General features: G+C 48.8%; 1 protein-coding gene across 1 annotated transcript in view; it reads left to right on the top strand.

Annotated features, from left to right (window-relative positions):
* Positions 1-11,693, top strand: part of NEURL4 (neuralized E3 ubiquitin protein ligase 4) — a 48,576-nt gene extending 36,883 nt beyond the window's left edge. The window contains 6 exon segments of the mRNA XM_061567192.1: positions 175-250; positions 644-757; positions 4,525-4,660; positions 6,068-6,177; positions 7,144-7,315; positions 9,280-11,693. Coding sequence (XP_061423176.1) covers positions 175-250; positions 644-757; positions 4,525-4,660; positions 6,068-6,177; positions 7,144-7,315; positions 9,280-9,583 — 912 coding nt within the window. The 3' untranslated portion in view covers positions 9,584-11,693.
* The last annotated feature ends 1,880 nt before the right edge of the window (positions 11,694-13,573 follow it).

Below are 13,573 nucleotides of genomic sequence, written 5' to 3'. Positions count from 1 at the left end.
ACAGGGGGAGAACTTAAAAAACGGCACACAGAAAAGCGCCCAAGTCGGGAATCGAACCTAGGACCTTCTTGGTGTGAGGCATCAGTGTTACCACTGCGCCACCACCCTGCCACCGGATAGCTAATACCTCGTTCCTTCATATTTTGTTCATGAGCACTGTTGTTGTGTTCTCAGGTTACCCTGGTGACGGACGAGGGTGCGTGCGGGGAGGAAGGCTGTGAAGATAGAGAGAAAGCCGACATGGTGGACGGTAAGAAATCGCATGCAGCAAAATAACAGGCGATGGCTCCTATGGATCTCAGCGTTGTTAGCATGCGTATGCTGTCATGTGTAAAATGTGTGTATTTATAAACCATAAACAGCACAGCTACATTTATTGCATCCCATGAAATGGCTATGTAATGATAGCTGTACCAAAATCTATACATGCATTGGGCCCAGTGAGTTTAAGTGCAAGTAGTGCATCTGATACTCATCTCAGTTAACCTATAACACCTGGGTCGTGCCATGACATCCCGCAAGCGAGCCCTTCAATACTTTAGTTGGCCTCACAGTGCTCCCAGCCTGGCACGGGCGCCGTGTGGTTGTGCGTCTTGCTTGAGAAGTGACGCGATGGTCATGTGGCTGCTTTGTGGTGAGACAGGCTTGAAGGAAGGCGTTTTGAGACCTCCAGCGTGTGTTGACGGAAGCGTCCTCCGAGCCGTCTGCGATTACCAGGCGGTTTGCGTGCGGTTCAGGGACCTCCTGGCTCTCCCAGGTAATGGCCACTCACACGCACATCTGCCACGTATCGGGTAAAGGCACAGCCCTGAAATTGTTTTCTCACGCAACTGCTGACAGAAGGGCCTCCACCGGAACGGATACTAAGAGGGTATTTGGTCTACTCTTCCCCCTTGTTGACCAAACGTGTTGGAAAAGGTTGGCGTACCCACATTTTATCACACCGCACGTGACTTGCCGATGACAGACTAACTGCGGTGAACTGTTTTTTGCTGCTGGGTAGACAGAGGCGATGCGGAGGATTTGAGAAACTTTCACCGTTGTTTCAACTGCCGCGCCAGGCAATGGAATCGAACCTCCAAAGTAGTGCGCTCACCATTCCACCACAGCAGTGCAAAACCAGATTAAATACAACACCCTCTTTTGTGCAGTGGGTGGTTGACAGGGCTGAGACCGTGGGCTCGCTCCATTGGCAATCCGGTTTTAGTCACTGGCAGCCACCTGCGATTAAAACCGGATCACAGCGGCGTCAGCTCAGCTCTCTGACCTCTAAGCCCACTCGGCCTCCACTGGTTTCAGTGTTTGTTAACATCTTTAGTGCCTTGTTCAATAGAACCTTTAACATTCCAATTTTACATTTCATTTCTCCTTGCTCTTTAAACTTTTATGAAAGCATTATTTTATTATTTTATTTTTTCATTCATTACCTTACTCAAACCAAGTCTATGTTTATCACAAACCTTCTTTTTCTGCATTTAAAGCGTGTTGTGGATTGTATTTGTAATCTGATATGAGGACAGTGCCATCTGCACATCTCCCAACAGTCATGGCCAAACGTTGATGAAGCCTTATTCCTCTCTCACTGTTTGCTCGTGCCTCTCGAGTAATAAACACAGTGCCGAAGACAGCACGGAACCTCGTCTTTCACCTCTTCACTTTCATCCATTCAATCGCCTGTTTATCATGCTTCTGCAGGTCTGTCTCTACTTCAAAATGCAGCAAACTGTTCTTTCCATAATAGAGGTTTTTTTTGGGTTAGATCAGGTAAATATATAAATGTGTTGTTAAAACCCGACACCACCCAACACAGCCAACTAGTAAAGGGTTGTCACGTAAACAGAACGTGGCCAATTCGTCACTAGTACAGCACAGTAATTACAACTAGCCTCATCAGGCGGCAGCCAGATTTGTGGAGAAGTCCACCTGTTTAGTTCCTTATATAGAGGCGTAGATGTGGTAACCACACTTCTGCGCTCTTGCGCAAAGTGGGGGGGGGGGGTGGGATTAATATGTCAACATATACATTATTATGTGCATTATGCGAGCTGTACCAACGGTAATCCATATTGAAGTATGGTGTCCTTTATAGGAATGCATTTAAACAATGTATTATTTGATGATTCGCTTCTACGCAGCACTAAGGCTCTTCGAACGGTTAAAATAATTTTTATTTCTTTCAATTTAGATAGATTCTCTAATTAGTCTTGACCAGTAGTAGCTAGTTTTGCACAGAACTTCAACATTATCAAAATCAATTGAGTGTCCTTGTTGGCACGGGTGTTCTGCTACTGCTGGCAGTTGTATTTGGGAGTATTTAATATTTCTCTGATGTTATTTTAGTCTCACGCTGTTCTTTATAATCACGTCTTTTTCCTCATTTCAAGCATTGTCTTTAAAAAAAACTTTCACTGTGTAATGCGAACGTAAATGGGCTTGTTGCTGGGCTTGGGTCCAATCACACGGCCCGGGGTATTGGGGGGCGGAGCCTGGTCTGCGGGGCGTGTGGGAGGGGCCACCGTTCACCTCGGCTCCAATGGGAGGCGAGGTGAATGGGGGCGGAGCCAGCGGGGTAGTATGGGAAGGCCGGATCTGAGGATCCGGAAGGGGAGGAGTCAGGGTCACGTGGGGGGAATGTATATAAGTGGGAGCGCGGAAGAGATCAGGGCAGTCGGGGAAGTTAAGAGGCTGAGCCACGTTGGGTGGTGAGGAAAGATCCGCGCCATCGGCCACGTGGCCGAAGGACCTCAGCACGCCGTCGGCCAGCGGTGTGCGGGAATAGAGGAGCTAACGGAGGAGCGTGCCGAGCACGCGAGAGAGAGAGCGTGCGTGGCACGCGAGAGGGAGCGTGCGCGGGGCGCGCGCGAGACGACACTGGTCCGAGAGGAGGCCAGTGGGGGGTGCGGAGAAGAACCTAAATAAAAGACAAGTCTTTTATTACAACTGTATGACATTGCTGTGTGTGTGTGGCCGTGCTGTGTGTGGCCCTGCTGTGTGTGTGGCCCTGCTGTGTGTGTGGCCCTGCTGTGTGTGTGGCCCTGCTGTGTGTGTGGCCGTGCTGTGTGTGTGGCCCTGCTGTGTGTGGGGCCCTGCTGTGTGTGTGGCCGTGCTGTGTGTGTGGCCCTGCTGTGTGTGTGGCCCTGCTGTGTGTGTGGCCCTGCTGTGTGTGGCCCTGCTGTGTGGGGCCGTGCTGTGTGTGGGGCCCTGCTGTGTGTGTGGCCGTGCTGTGTGTGTGGCCGTGCTGTGTGTGTGGCCGTGCTGTGTGTGGGGCCCTGCTGTGTGTGTGGCCCTGCTGTGTGTGGCCCTGCTGTGTGGGGCCGTGCTGTGTGTGGGGCCGTGCTGTGTGTGTGGCCGTGCTGTGTGTGTGGCCCTGCTGTGTGTGGGGCCCTGCTGTGTGTGTGGCCCTGCTGTGTGTGGCCCTGCTGTGTGTGGCCCTGCTGTGTGGGGCCGTGCTGTGTGTGTGGCCGTGCTGTGTGTGTGGCCGTGCTGTGTGTGTGGCCGTGCTGTGTGTGTGGCCGTGCTGTGTGTGGGGCCGTGCTGTGTGGGGCCCTGCTGTGTGTGGCCCTGCTGTGTGTGTGGCCCTGCTGTGTGTGGCCCTGCTGTGTGTGGCCCTGCTGTGTGTGGCCGTGCTGTGTGTGTGTGTGGCCCTGCTGTGTGTGGCCGTGCTGTGTGTGTGGCCCTGCTGTGTGGGGCCGTGCTGTGTGTGTGTGTGGCCCTGCTGTGTGTGTGGCCCTGCTGTGTGTGTGGCCGTGCTGTGTGTGTGGCCCTGCTGTGTGTGTGGCCCTGCTGTGTGTGTGGCCCTGCTGTGTGTGGGGCCGTGCTGTGTGTGTGGCCCTGCTGTGTGTGTGGCCCTGCTGTGTGTGTGGCCGTGCTGTGTGTGTGGCCCTGCTGTGTGTGGGGCCGTGCTGTGTGTGTGGCCCTGCTGTGTGTGGCCCTGCTGTGTGTGTGGCCCTGCTGTGTGTGTGGCCCTGCTGTGTGGGGCCGTGCTGTGTGTGTGGCCGTGCTGTGTGTGTGTGTGGCCCTGCTGTGTGTGTGGCCCTGCTGTGTGTGGCCCTGCTGTGTGGGGCCGTGCTGTGTGTGTGGCCGTGCTGTGTGTGTGGCCGTGCTGTGTGTGTGGCCGTGCTGTGTGTGTGGCCGTGCTGTGTGTGGGGCCGTGCTGTGTGGGGCCCTGCTGTGTGTGGCCCTGCTGTGTGTGTGGCCGTGCTGTGTGTGTGGCCGTGCTGTGTGTGTGGACGTGCTGTGTGTGTGGCCGTGCTGTGTGTGTGGCCGTGCTGTGTGTGTGGCCGTGCTGTGTGTGTGGCCGTGCTGTGTGGGGCCCTGCTGTGTGTGTGGCCATGCTATGTGTGTGGCCCTGCTGTGTGGGGCCCTGCTGTGTGTGGCCATGCTGTGTGGGGCCCTGCTGTGTGTGTGGCCATGCTGTGTGTGTAGCCGTGCTGTGTGGGGCCCTGCTCTGTGTGGCCATGCTGTGTGCGTGGCCGCGCAGTGAGCCGACCCGTGCCGTGCTGTATGTGTGTGGCTGGCACACAGGAGGCTTCTTCACGCCGTGCGTGTCGTGCTTCTGCACGTCATGTTGCCACCTACGTGACGATGAAGCGTATCGCACGAGGGGAGAACCACCACGGGACTACAGCCTGCCTCTCGGATGGGTACACTTCACTCTCCGGTGAGTACTGCATGTGCCAGCCGAGCGTGTCCGTCAGCCCCTGCTTCGTGGAGGGGTCGCTGCTTTTCCTCAACTGCCCCTGCTGTGTGGAAATCCCTCTGTCCTGATATCCGTGATATTGAGTCGAAACATTTCCACTTTATTTTCTCCTCATGATCGAGTGCCATTAGCTCAGATGGTAGAGTGCTCGCGAAGCATGCGAGAGGCAGTGAGGTCTATGCCCGCATCCAGCACATGAACTACATTGGGGCAGTGAGTGGCGGCAATGCGTTCGCCACTTGTTGCAGAGGTTAGAGGTTAGAAACTGGCAGGCCACCTTGGTTAATCCTGCCGATATATTATCCGTAAATTACTCGCCTCCCGCTGCACAGTGGGCGAAAAATATCTCTTGACTTCATTGGAAACGAGAAAGGCCATTGTGTGTTGGCGCCATTGTCCACATTTGCTACATTTGAAACATTACCCACAAGTGATTCGATTGAGACAACACACAGCAACATCGCCCCCCGACTGTGACGCTACTGCAGACTATGTGAAACATGGTGCCTTTGTGATAACCTTGCGCTTTAAGAAATGCCGCGACTACCAAATTACAAGATTATTATTACGTGGACTGTTCACCCAGATAGGTGCTCGCTAACAGCACTTGACCTAAAAGTCTATTGGGGCTATAAGGGTAATCTTTGTCTTGTCAGGCTTTACACACTCTCTGTCGACCCGTATAGCGTCGCCTTTACAATAGATGTGCCGTGTTGTTCTCTATTAATATGAGACTCAGTCGTACTCAATCAGAGCATATGATATCTCTGTCATTTTATGCCAATGATTCTCTCAAACCTACAAGTCTCTACTCATACTCTTTGGTTCTTTCGGTAAAGTCACGTAGTTAGAAATAAAATATAACAAATCACGACATTTTGATTGCAACACAAGCAATCTTCATCAGGTGTGACAACCACAGCAAGAAAAAAATTGCTGAAGTGGTCTCTGTATATTAGAACTGAGTTTAAAGCTATAACGCTAAATTATTAATATTAATTGTAACTATTATGATGCAATTTTTATTTTTTGTTGCACTAGTCATGGTGATCCACATTTGAAAAATATTGAAGTTAACATCTCAACCATGAACACCTTTATTTTAACTTGTATACAGGCGTTACAAGTTTGGTATGATCATGCTTATAGTCTATGCTTGTGTCCTCATGGTAGTGTATGTGGGTACTTGGGTATGCGCATGTTAGAGTGATATTCTGCTCTTATGAGCGTTGACTGTTGACTTCTCCAAAAGTGACTGTTGACTTCTCCAAAAGTGGTACTTATTTGATCAACTCCAGAGGGATGATGGGCTGTATGTATGTTGAACTTCTTTCTGACACCTTCCATGTTTCCTGTTGAATGTGTCAGGACGAATCCCCGTAGCGACGCGACCTTCCTGAAGCGGTGGCACGTAGCCTATCATGGGGCCAGCATAGGTGATGTTCGGCGCTCACTCGACCACGGAGAGCTGTATGCAGGTTCGCTGCACTAATGTGCACACATACCACTCACAACACGTACCCTGCACCCACACACACCACTCACAACACATACCCTGCACGCACTTACGAAATGCACCATGCACTCACACACCTCACTCAGAACATGTACCCTGCACTCACACCCCACTCACAACACGTACCCTGCACTCACACACAACACTCACACACCCCACTCACAACACGTACCCTGCAGTGAACACACACCCCACTCACAACATGTACCCTGCACTCGCACACACCACTCACACCACTCACAACACGTACCCTGCAGTGAACACACACATCACTCACAACACGTACCTTGCACTCGCACACAACACTCACACCCCACTCATAACACGTACCCTGCACTCACACACACCACTCACAACACATACCCTGCATTCACACACAACACTCACACCACTCACAACACGTACCCTGCAGTGAACACACACCCCACTCACAACACGTACCCTGCACTTGCACACCGCACTCACACCACGTACCCTTCCACTCACACACCACACACACCACTCACAACACGTACCCTGCAGTGAACACACACATCACTCACAACACGTATGCTGCGGTCCACACACTCACCACTCACAACATATGCCCTTGAGTGCACACACACTACTCACAACACGTACCCTGTTGGGCAGACACTCTAACACATCACTCAACACTTATCCTGCTCACAAAACTAACCACACTCACTGTCACACTCAGTACTAAACCAGGACTGCAGGTCACGTGACGTGTATTATCAGCATTAAATTGCAGCCCGCAAGCCTGCATTGCTTCTCACAGTGTGAGTTAAATTTTTTCTCTTAAGTTGTTCAAATGTAGAGAGTTCCCGCAAAGAAACTCATTTTCTCCGTACGGTTTGTGTGTGTGTCATGCCTCTGTATCCAGCCTTACAGCCCTGCAATTGTGTCCCATCTTTGCCCCCCCCAGCTTCAAAATGCCCCCTCTTTGCACAGAAGATGAAGGCAGATGAAAGCGGTGCGCACACGGCCACTGAAGGCCAGGCTGCGGGCCAGGGTGACGTCGTAACGGGGCTGCTCACGGCGGCCGTGCGACTGTCTCCATCTCTCCCGCATGCGAGCCGCGACTGCAGCTACATCACGTGCGTTGCTCTGTGCGTTTAGACCAGGGTTGGGGGACCTTTTTTCTGCCAAGGGCCATTTGGATATTTATAACATCATTCGCGGGCCATCCAAAATTCAATTTATGTTGCTATGAAAAAAGCGCCTAGATTTATTGAATTTCGAGTCGTGTGGTTGCCTTGGCAGGGCCAGACCAAATGATTTCACGGGCCTTATATGGCCCGCGGGCCGGACGTTCCCCACCTCTGGTTTAGACGGTCGTACGTGCGTGTGTAGTGATGGGAGCGGTAGTGTAGTAGCTGTTTGCACTATGCTGCGCTACAAAGCTGCGACCCGAGTTAAATTCCCATTCATGACCCCTCGGTCGACTCAGCCTCAAATCACTTTTTATTCATATGGTAAGGTGAGGCTTAAGAGGGTGAGCCTTTGTTATGGAGAGGTACGGTTTGTGACTCAACCTGTGACAAGGAGAAAACAACTGAACATGGTAAACCTGTAATAGTTGTCTGTCAAATAAGATTGGCCAAATAAGTGTAGTTAAATCTTTTTTGCATGGTTAATCACATCTTTCCAATGATTACTCAGTTTGTAACCATCATCACGGTTGAAATTATGTCTGTGTTTGTATATTTGTATGGCTTCGTGTACAAACCTTTGATGGTAGCCAGGAGGTTTGCAGAGAACCTTGGTCTCGGAAAAGACAATTTCATGAGAGCCCACCGAGTTGTAGCAATGATCGGCAACGGCCGAAAATCAGTTCTGCCGTGTTTCAGATCTGACTTGTGCTCGCGGATACGATCAGAAACATGACGTTTCGTTTCTCCAATGTAGCAATCACCACAAATGCAACTCAATTTGTAGACTCCAGGATACTGTAAGTCAGGAACGACATCCTTCACAGATGGAATCAGATCACGGATTTTATGCACTGTACTGAATCGGACTTGGATCTTATGTTTGTTTAGAATTTTGGAGATCTTTTTGGTCACGCCTGCTATGTATGGTGTGCTGTACTTGGCCCTTCCCCCCCCCTCTCCAACCATTATATAAACGAAGTGGTAGCTCCTGCAATCTCTCATTTACTTGATACAGCTGTCGTGGCTGTGATGGTTCCACCTGAAGACGGAAGCTTGCGTTGCCTCCGAAACGTCGTGATTTTTATTTTATTTTACTTTTATTAATTTTAATGTTTTACCTACGTGACTTTACCGAAAAAACCTAAGAATATGAATCCTTGCAGTCACGAAAGCTTCAAATCTAGAATATTTGCCGCTTGTTGCAGGGCGACTGCCGGTTCGGGCCCGGCGGTCGCACTGGTTATTACCGTGGGTGTACTCGCTGTAGCAAAGCACACGCTGTCTGCTTCAAATTGGACTTTAAAATCCCGTTCTGTCACTCTAAAATAGTAGGCTATTGTGTGTCGGTGTCATGGTTCAGATTTTCTAAGTTTCTAAAGTTACCTTCAAATTACTCAATTGGGATTCTACCCGAGCCTCTAACTGGTGAAAGGCAATGTCACCTTGACTTAAAGCAGGGATAGCTAAAAAATAAAATGCTCAGCTCTGTTATTGTTTTCCTTCCAGGGTAGTTAAAATTGGTTGGTTTGCATTGCCGATAACTGGACATTTTTTTAAAAAATAATTTTCTTCTGCGCATATAGGAACGTCTCGAGCAATCAGCATAACAATACACCCTGCTACGTGAGAAACAATTGTAATTTAAGTTTCTCAAATCACCCCACCTCTCTCCACTCGCCACAGTCGAAACAGCAGGTCGGTTGTGGTGGGGTAAAGTGTGGTGGGGTAAAGTGTGGGTACACCCATCTCTTCCTAATAAAATCCACTGGAAACATTTACTTGTTTTTGACTTTAGGAACCAGTATTCGATTATCAAACAGGTTATCATTTAACGACCTTACTCCCTTTGCCAATTCTCTTTCCTTCGCTTCAGCCTCATCCGCACGGCATTGCCTTTCTCTCTCTAGGTTCCGCGACCCCAAGACTCAGAGCATGCACGGGGCTCAGGTGGCTTTCCAGGTGTGCGTGCGGCCCGGAGCTTACAAGTACAGCGCTCACCCGGCCGTGAACACGGGACACGCCGCACACCCCTTCCAGCCCGCACGCAGCGCGCACGCGTTGACGAACACGTACCCGCCGCACACACAGTCTGCCGCCACGCACTCGAACATACACGCGCCCGACACGCGCTTCCCCAGCTCGGAGATTGAGTGGTTCACCAAAGAGAGGGGCTCCACCATCATCACAGCCTTGCTCATTCGTGTGGAGTGACCGTTTTACAGACGCCACTTCCGAGATCCTTGGACGTATCGCTCCCGGCCGATTTTGTCCGACAGTTGTGCAGCGTGAATGATGCTACCACGACTGCGCGATTTCCGAGCAAACGCGTAAAAGACACAGCGGTGTTGCTCTTCTCGGAGCCATGCGATTGTCCTGAAGCAGCTGTGCTCAGTCGACTGTGACTGGCAATGATGGAATTAAGTGACGCTGAAAATAGCAGGAAGCAACTCGTTTACAGCATGGTGCAATAGCGAATATTTCACCAGTAGTTACCTTCCTAGAGGCACCAGCCTGTAGATTTGTGTACAGTTAATGACCTAGATATTTCTGCCATATGTGTAACACCACTGATGTCTACGGAATTTTGCTGTTTAATACTCGGAGTCAAAAGCTCGCCATGAAACTTGCTAGTATTTATTTAGCTTAATAGCAATATTTGTTTAATGGGGCAGTATAGCAGTTGCAACAAGTGGCGTTGGAAAGGATGCCCTTGACCTCGATAAGCACTCTGACTTTTCATTAAAGATGTTGATTAGTATTATGTCCTTGGCCGATACGAACAAGCACGCTCATCGTTATCAGTGCAGGACCATGGCCAGGTTGCATCCTTTTGATGCTCGGATGCAACAAAAATGAGCCCAGAACCTCGTGCTCTGACAGGTGGCCCGAGAACAACAAAACACGTTGAATTACAAACACACTTTAACATTCGTGAAAATCTGAATAAATTACCTCGTACACAGGCCCTGTGAGTTTACGCATTGTTTTCCGAAACCATCTGTATATGGGGATCATACACACAGGCTGGGTGACTGCACAAATGGCTCAATATACCACGTGTACTCCAGAAGGCTTGGGACATTTATCTGCATGTGCATTCATAATCATAGCCCACTCATAACGTTGTTCCGGTTTCTGAGCTTGTGCATTTTAGAAGCTGATTTTTGAAGCCGAATATTTTAGGCAGAGAGCAGATTCTCACGGTTGGCTGCATGCACCGGCTGGACAGGGAGCGGGGGGTCGTTCATCCTCCCGAGTGGATCACACGGACGGTCTTCCTTGTGCGTGGAGCTGCCGCTTCAGCGGTCCCCGCTGTCTCCACAGCTCAGTGCGAGCCTCAGCTGCAGCCCTTCCCACCTCCGCTGCTTTTTTCTATCCTGCCCACAATGGGAATCTTGCAGACATAAGTATCAATAACCACTCTTCACTTTGGGGTTTAGCGACCAAGGGGAATGTCCAACAGTAGATGGCGGGATACTACTCGAGCGCATCAATGGCACTGTGTGAGTCTACAGCCAGATTGTGGGATACTGTTAGGGCAGATCTTGGAGGTCATGTGTCTCCCTGTGCAGCTGCTACGGATATGTTGGCAAGCGAGGTGCGGTTGTGGCATCAATCGCTTTGTCCATGATGACATCTAGTTGGTGATGTATTGAGAGGTGGCAGTCAAGTCCTAGACATGACGATTGATGTGAATTCCGTTCACTCTCGAGGTTGTTACCCGTCGCAAGTGCCTCACATTGTCACAGCCACGTGTATTGTTCTGGTGCCTTATGCATTAAATTCTTGGAACGGAGCGTGGAGACGATATGAGACCGGTTTTAAATGGCATTGCACCACAATTTACACGGTTGAACCTTTTAAAATAAGCAGTCGTCTTTCATTGAACTATTGCCAACATGCAAATGTTGCAACAGATTTATACTCGTGCGCGTGATGGGACATGGCTGCTAGAGGTTGAGCGCAGATTTAACCGCATACAGCACGCGAGGTGACGCGAGCAAGCGCCACGTGGGTGCATGCGCAGCACACGTGTGTGTGCACCCGCTGCGCATGCACGTGTGTACCACATGCTTACCCCACGTGCATCGTCGTGTTTGCCGTGCGTGCACGTCAGTGGGCTGGCTAGTGACGTGCAATGATTCTCTTTGCTATTTATATAAAACGGTCGTATGTGTAACATAACCAAGTACAGAGGGAGCGACGTTATTAATACGTACATTTATTTACAATTGCTTATCCGAATGATTTATTGAACGCTGATTGTTAACGAAACTGGAATTGTTGGTGTCGTGTGCAATAAAGATTAATATTCACGTTTCTTCACGTGGAACTATTGTGCATTTGATCTGTTTAAAAGGTTGTGTAGTTAATGATTTTATACGTGCGTGCATCTAATGTAATACAACTTGGAGAATACTAATTGACATTCAATAAAGATTGTAAAATGTTGTCTTTTAAAAGATAAACTCCAACATTTTGCCCGATAAGTTATTTGACGTATTGTTTATATTGGCATATTCTGCACCGAACATGCTTTGTTGTCATTTCAAGTTGTACGTTGTATGATGTCAACAAAGCATCTAATCCTCAACAGCCATGCTCATTCCACTGCTAGATAAAGGCCTCCCCAAACCATCACATCTCACGATCCTGCGATGTAATCTGGCTAGCACCTGTAATTGAGCTGATTTCATTGCTCCATCTTCCCGGATAATGTTCCGTTCCGTTTCTGCTGCTCCATCACTGCTCTTGACTACCGGTCTCCATCCCTTCTGATGACGTGTCCTGCACAAATCCACCTACGATATCTCCACAGTTTGGATTAGGCCTCGGCAAGGTAAAAACGAGCCTACATTTACCCTACCTTTTACCCTTACCCCATAAAAATTACCTGATTACAGGGTAATTAATGGGGTACTACACATGAAAAAAGTTTATAACAGGTAAATGCTAGGAATAACGCTTTATTCATATAGAATACTGTCGATTCCAATTTTAAATGGAGGCCACGGACTGCGCCACGGAGCTTTTAGCGAGCGGTAAACGGTACTTACCAGGTATTACTTCGCGCTACCTTTACCCTACCCTTTACCTTACCCCTTGGCATGTCGACACTTTTACCCGGTAAAAAGGGTAAATTACCTTACCTTGCCGATGCCTAGTTTGGATTATGTCTTTGACCTCCGTATTGTCTCAAATATACGTGTAACTCAATAAACTAATATTAAAAGTAAACTCATAAAACGTTGCTGGTACATTGCGTTTTGGGAAGATTCTTGTGAGGAAAAGGCACTGTCCACTTAGCAATACATGGGGCAACGGAGTGGCGAGATGTTGGCTACCTCGCCTGGTATACAGGAGGTCTTGGGTTCGATCCCAACGCCTGTATATCGCACCTCCGATTAGCACGGTTCGCTACGTACAGTGTGAAAGAAGTTCAACATTTATACTTAAGAGTTTGCATGTTCTCCCCGTGGTCACATGGATTTTTCTCCCGAGTTCCCAAGTTTTTCCATCCACATTTAGAAACACGCGTTTAGAATATTTGGCTGCTATAAATAAAACATCGAAATGAGATTTGGCACGGTACATAAAATATAAAAGGTTATATTTGGTACTAAAGATGAATTACCGAAGCTACCAATAGGAGCTGTGTACCTTATTAATTGCTCCTGTGGCCAGGGCTATGTTGGTCAGACGGGACGAATGATTAACATAAGACGAAAAGAAAATATTAAATGCCTACAAACATAACTGTCGTCAGTTGCAGAACATGCGTGCCAACAAGAACATTCAATTGATTTTGAGAATGACGTTTTGTGTAAAACTCTTACTGGTCAAGTCTAATTCGAGAATCTTTTAAAATTGAGAGAATTACAAATTAATTTAACCATTCTGATAGCTACAGGCTCAGTGCCGCTTGGAAGCGTCGTATTAAGTATTACACTTTAATTGCATGCCTTTTCAGGGTATCATTTGCTAATTAACTGTGACTAACGCAACCGATAATTATCTTTTATGTACGTACTGCATATTTTCAGCTTAACACAGTCTATTGTAATTTTCATAATCACAATCCCTACGTGTTAAATTGGCTGCTATAAATTTCCACGTGCTAAACCAACTTCGTTGAGCTATCATTCTAAGAAGTGCATATGTTTGAACTTCTTTCGCACCGTACGTAGCCAACCGTGCTAA

Source organism: Lethenteron reissneri, chromosome 38 (assembly GCF_015708825.2).
Source record: "Lethenteron reissneri isolate LAM-NWPU_2019-01 chromosome 38, ASM1570882v1, whole genome shotgun sequence".
NCBI lineage: Eukaryota > Metazoa > Chordata > Hyperoartia > Petromyzontiformes > Petromyzontidae > Lethenteron > Lethenteron reissneri.
This window is presented reverse-complemented; position numbering and strand designations above follow the sequence as displayed.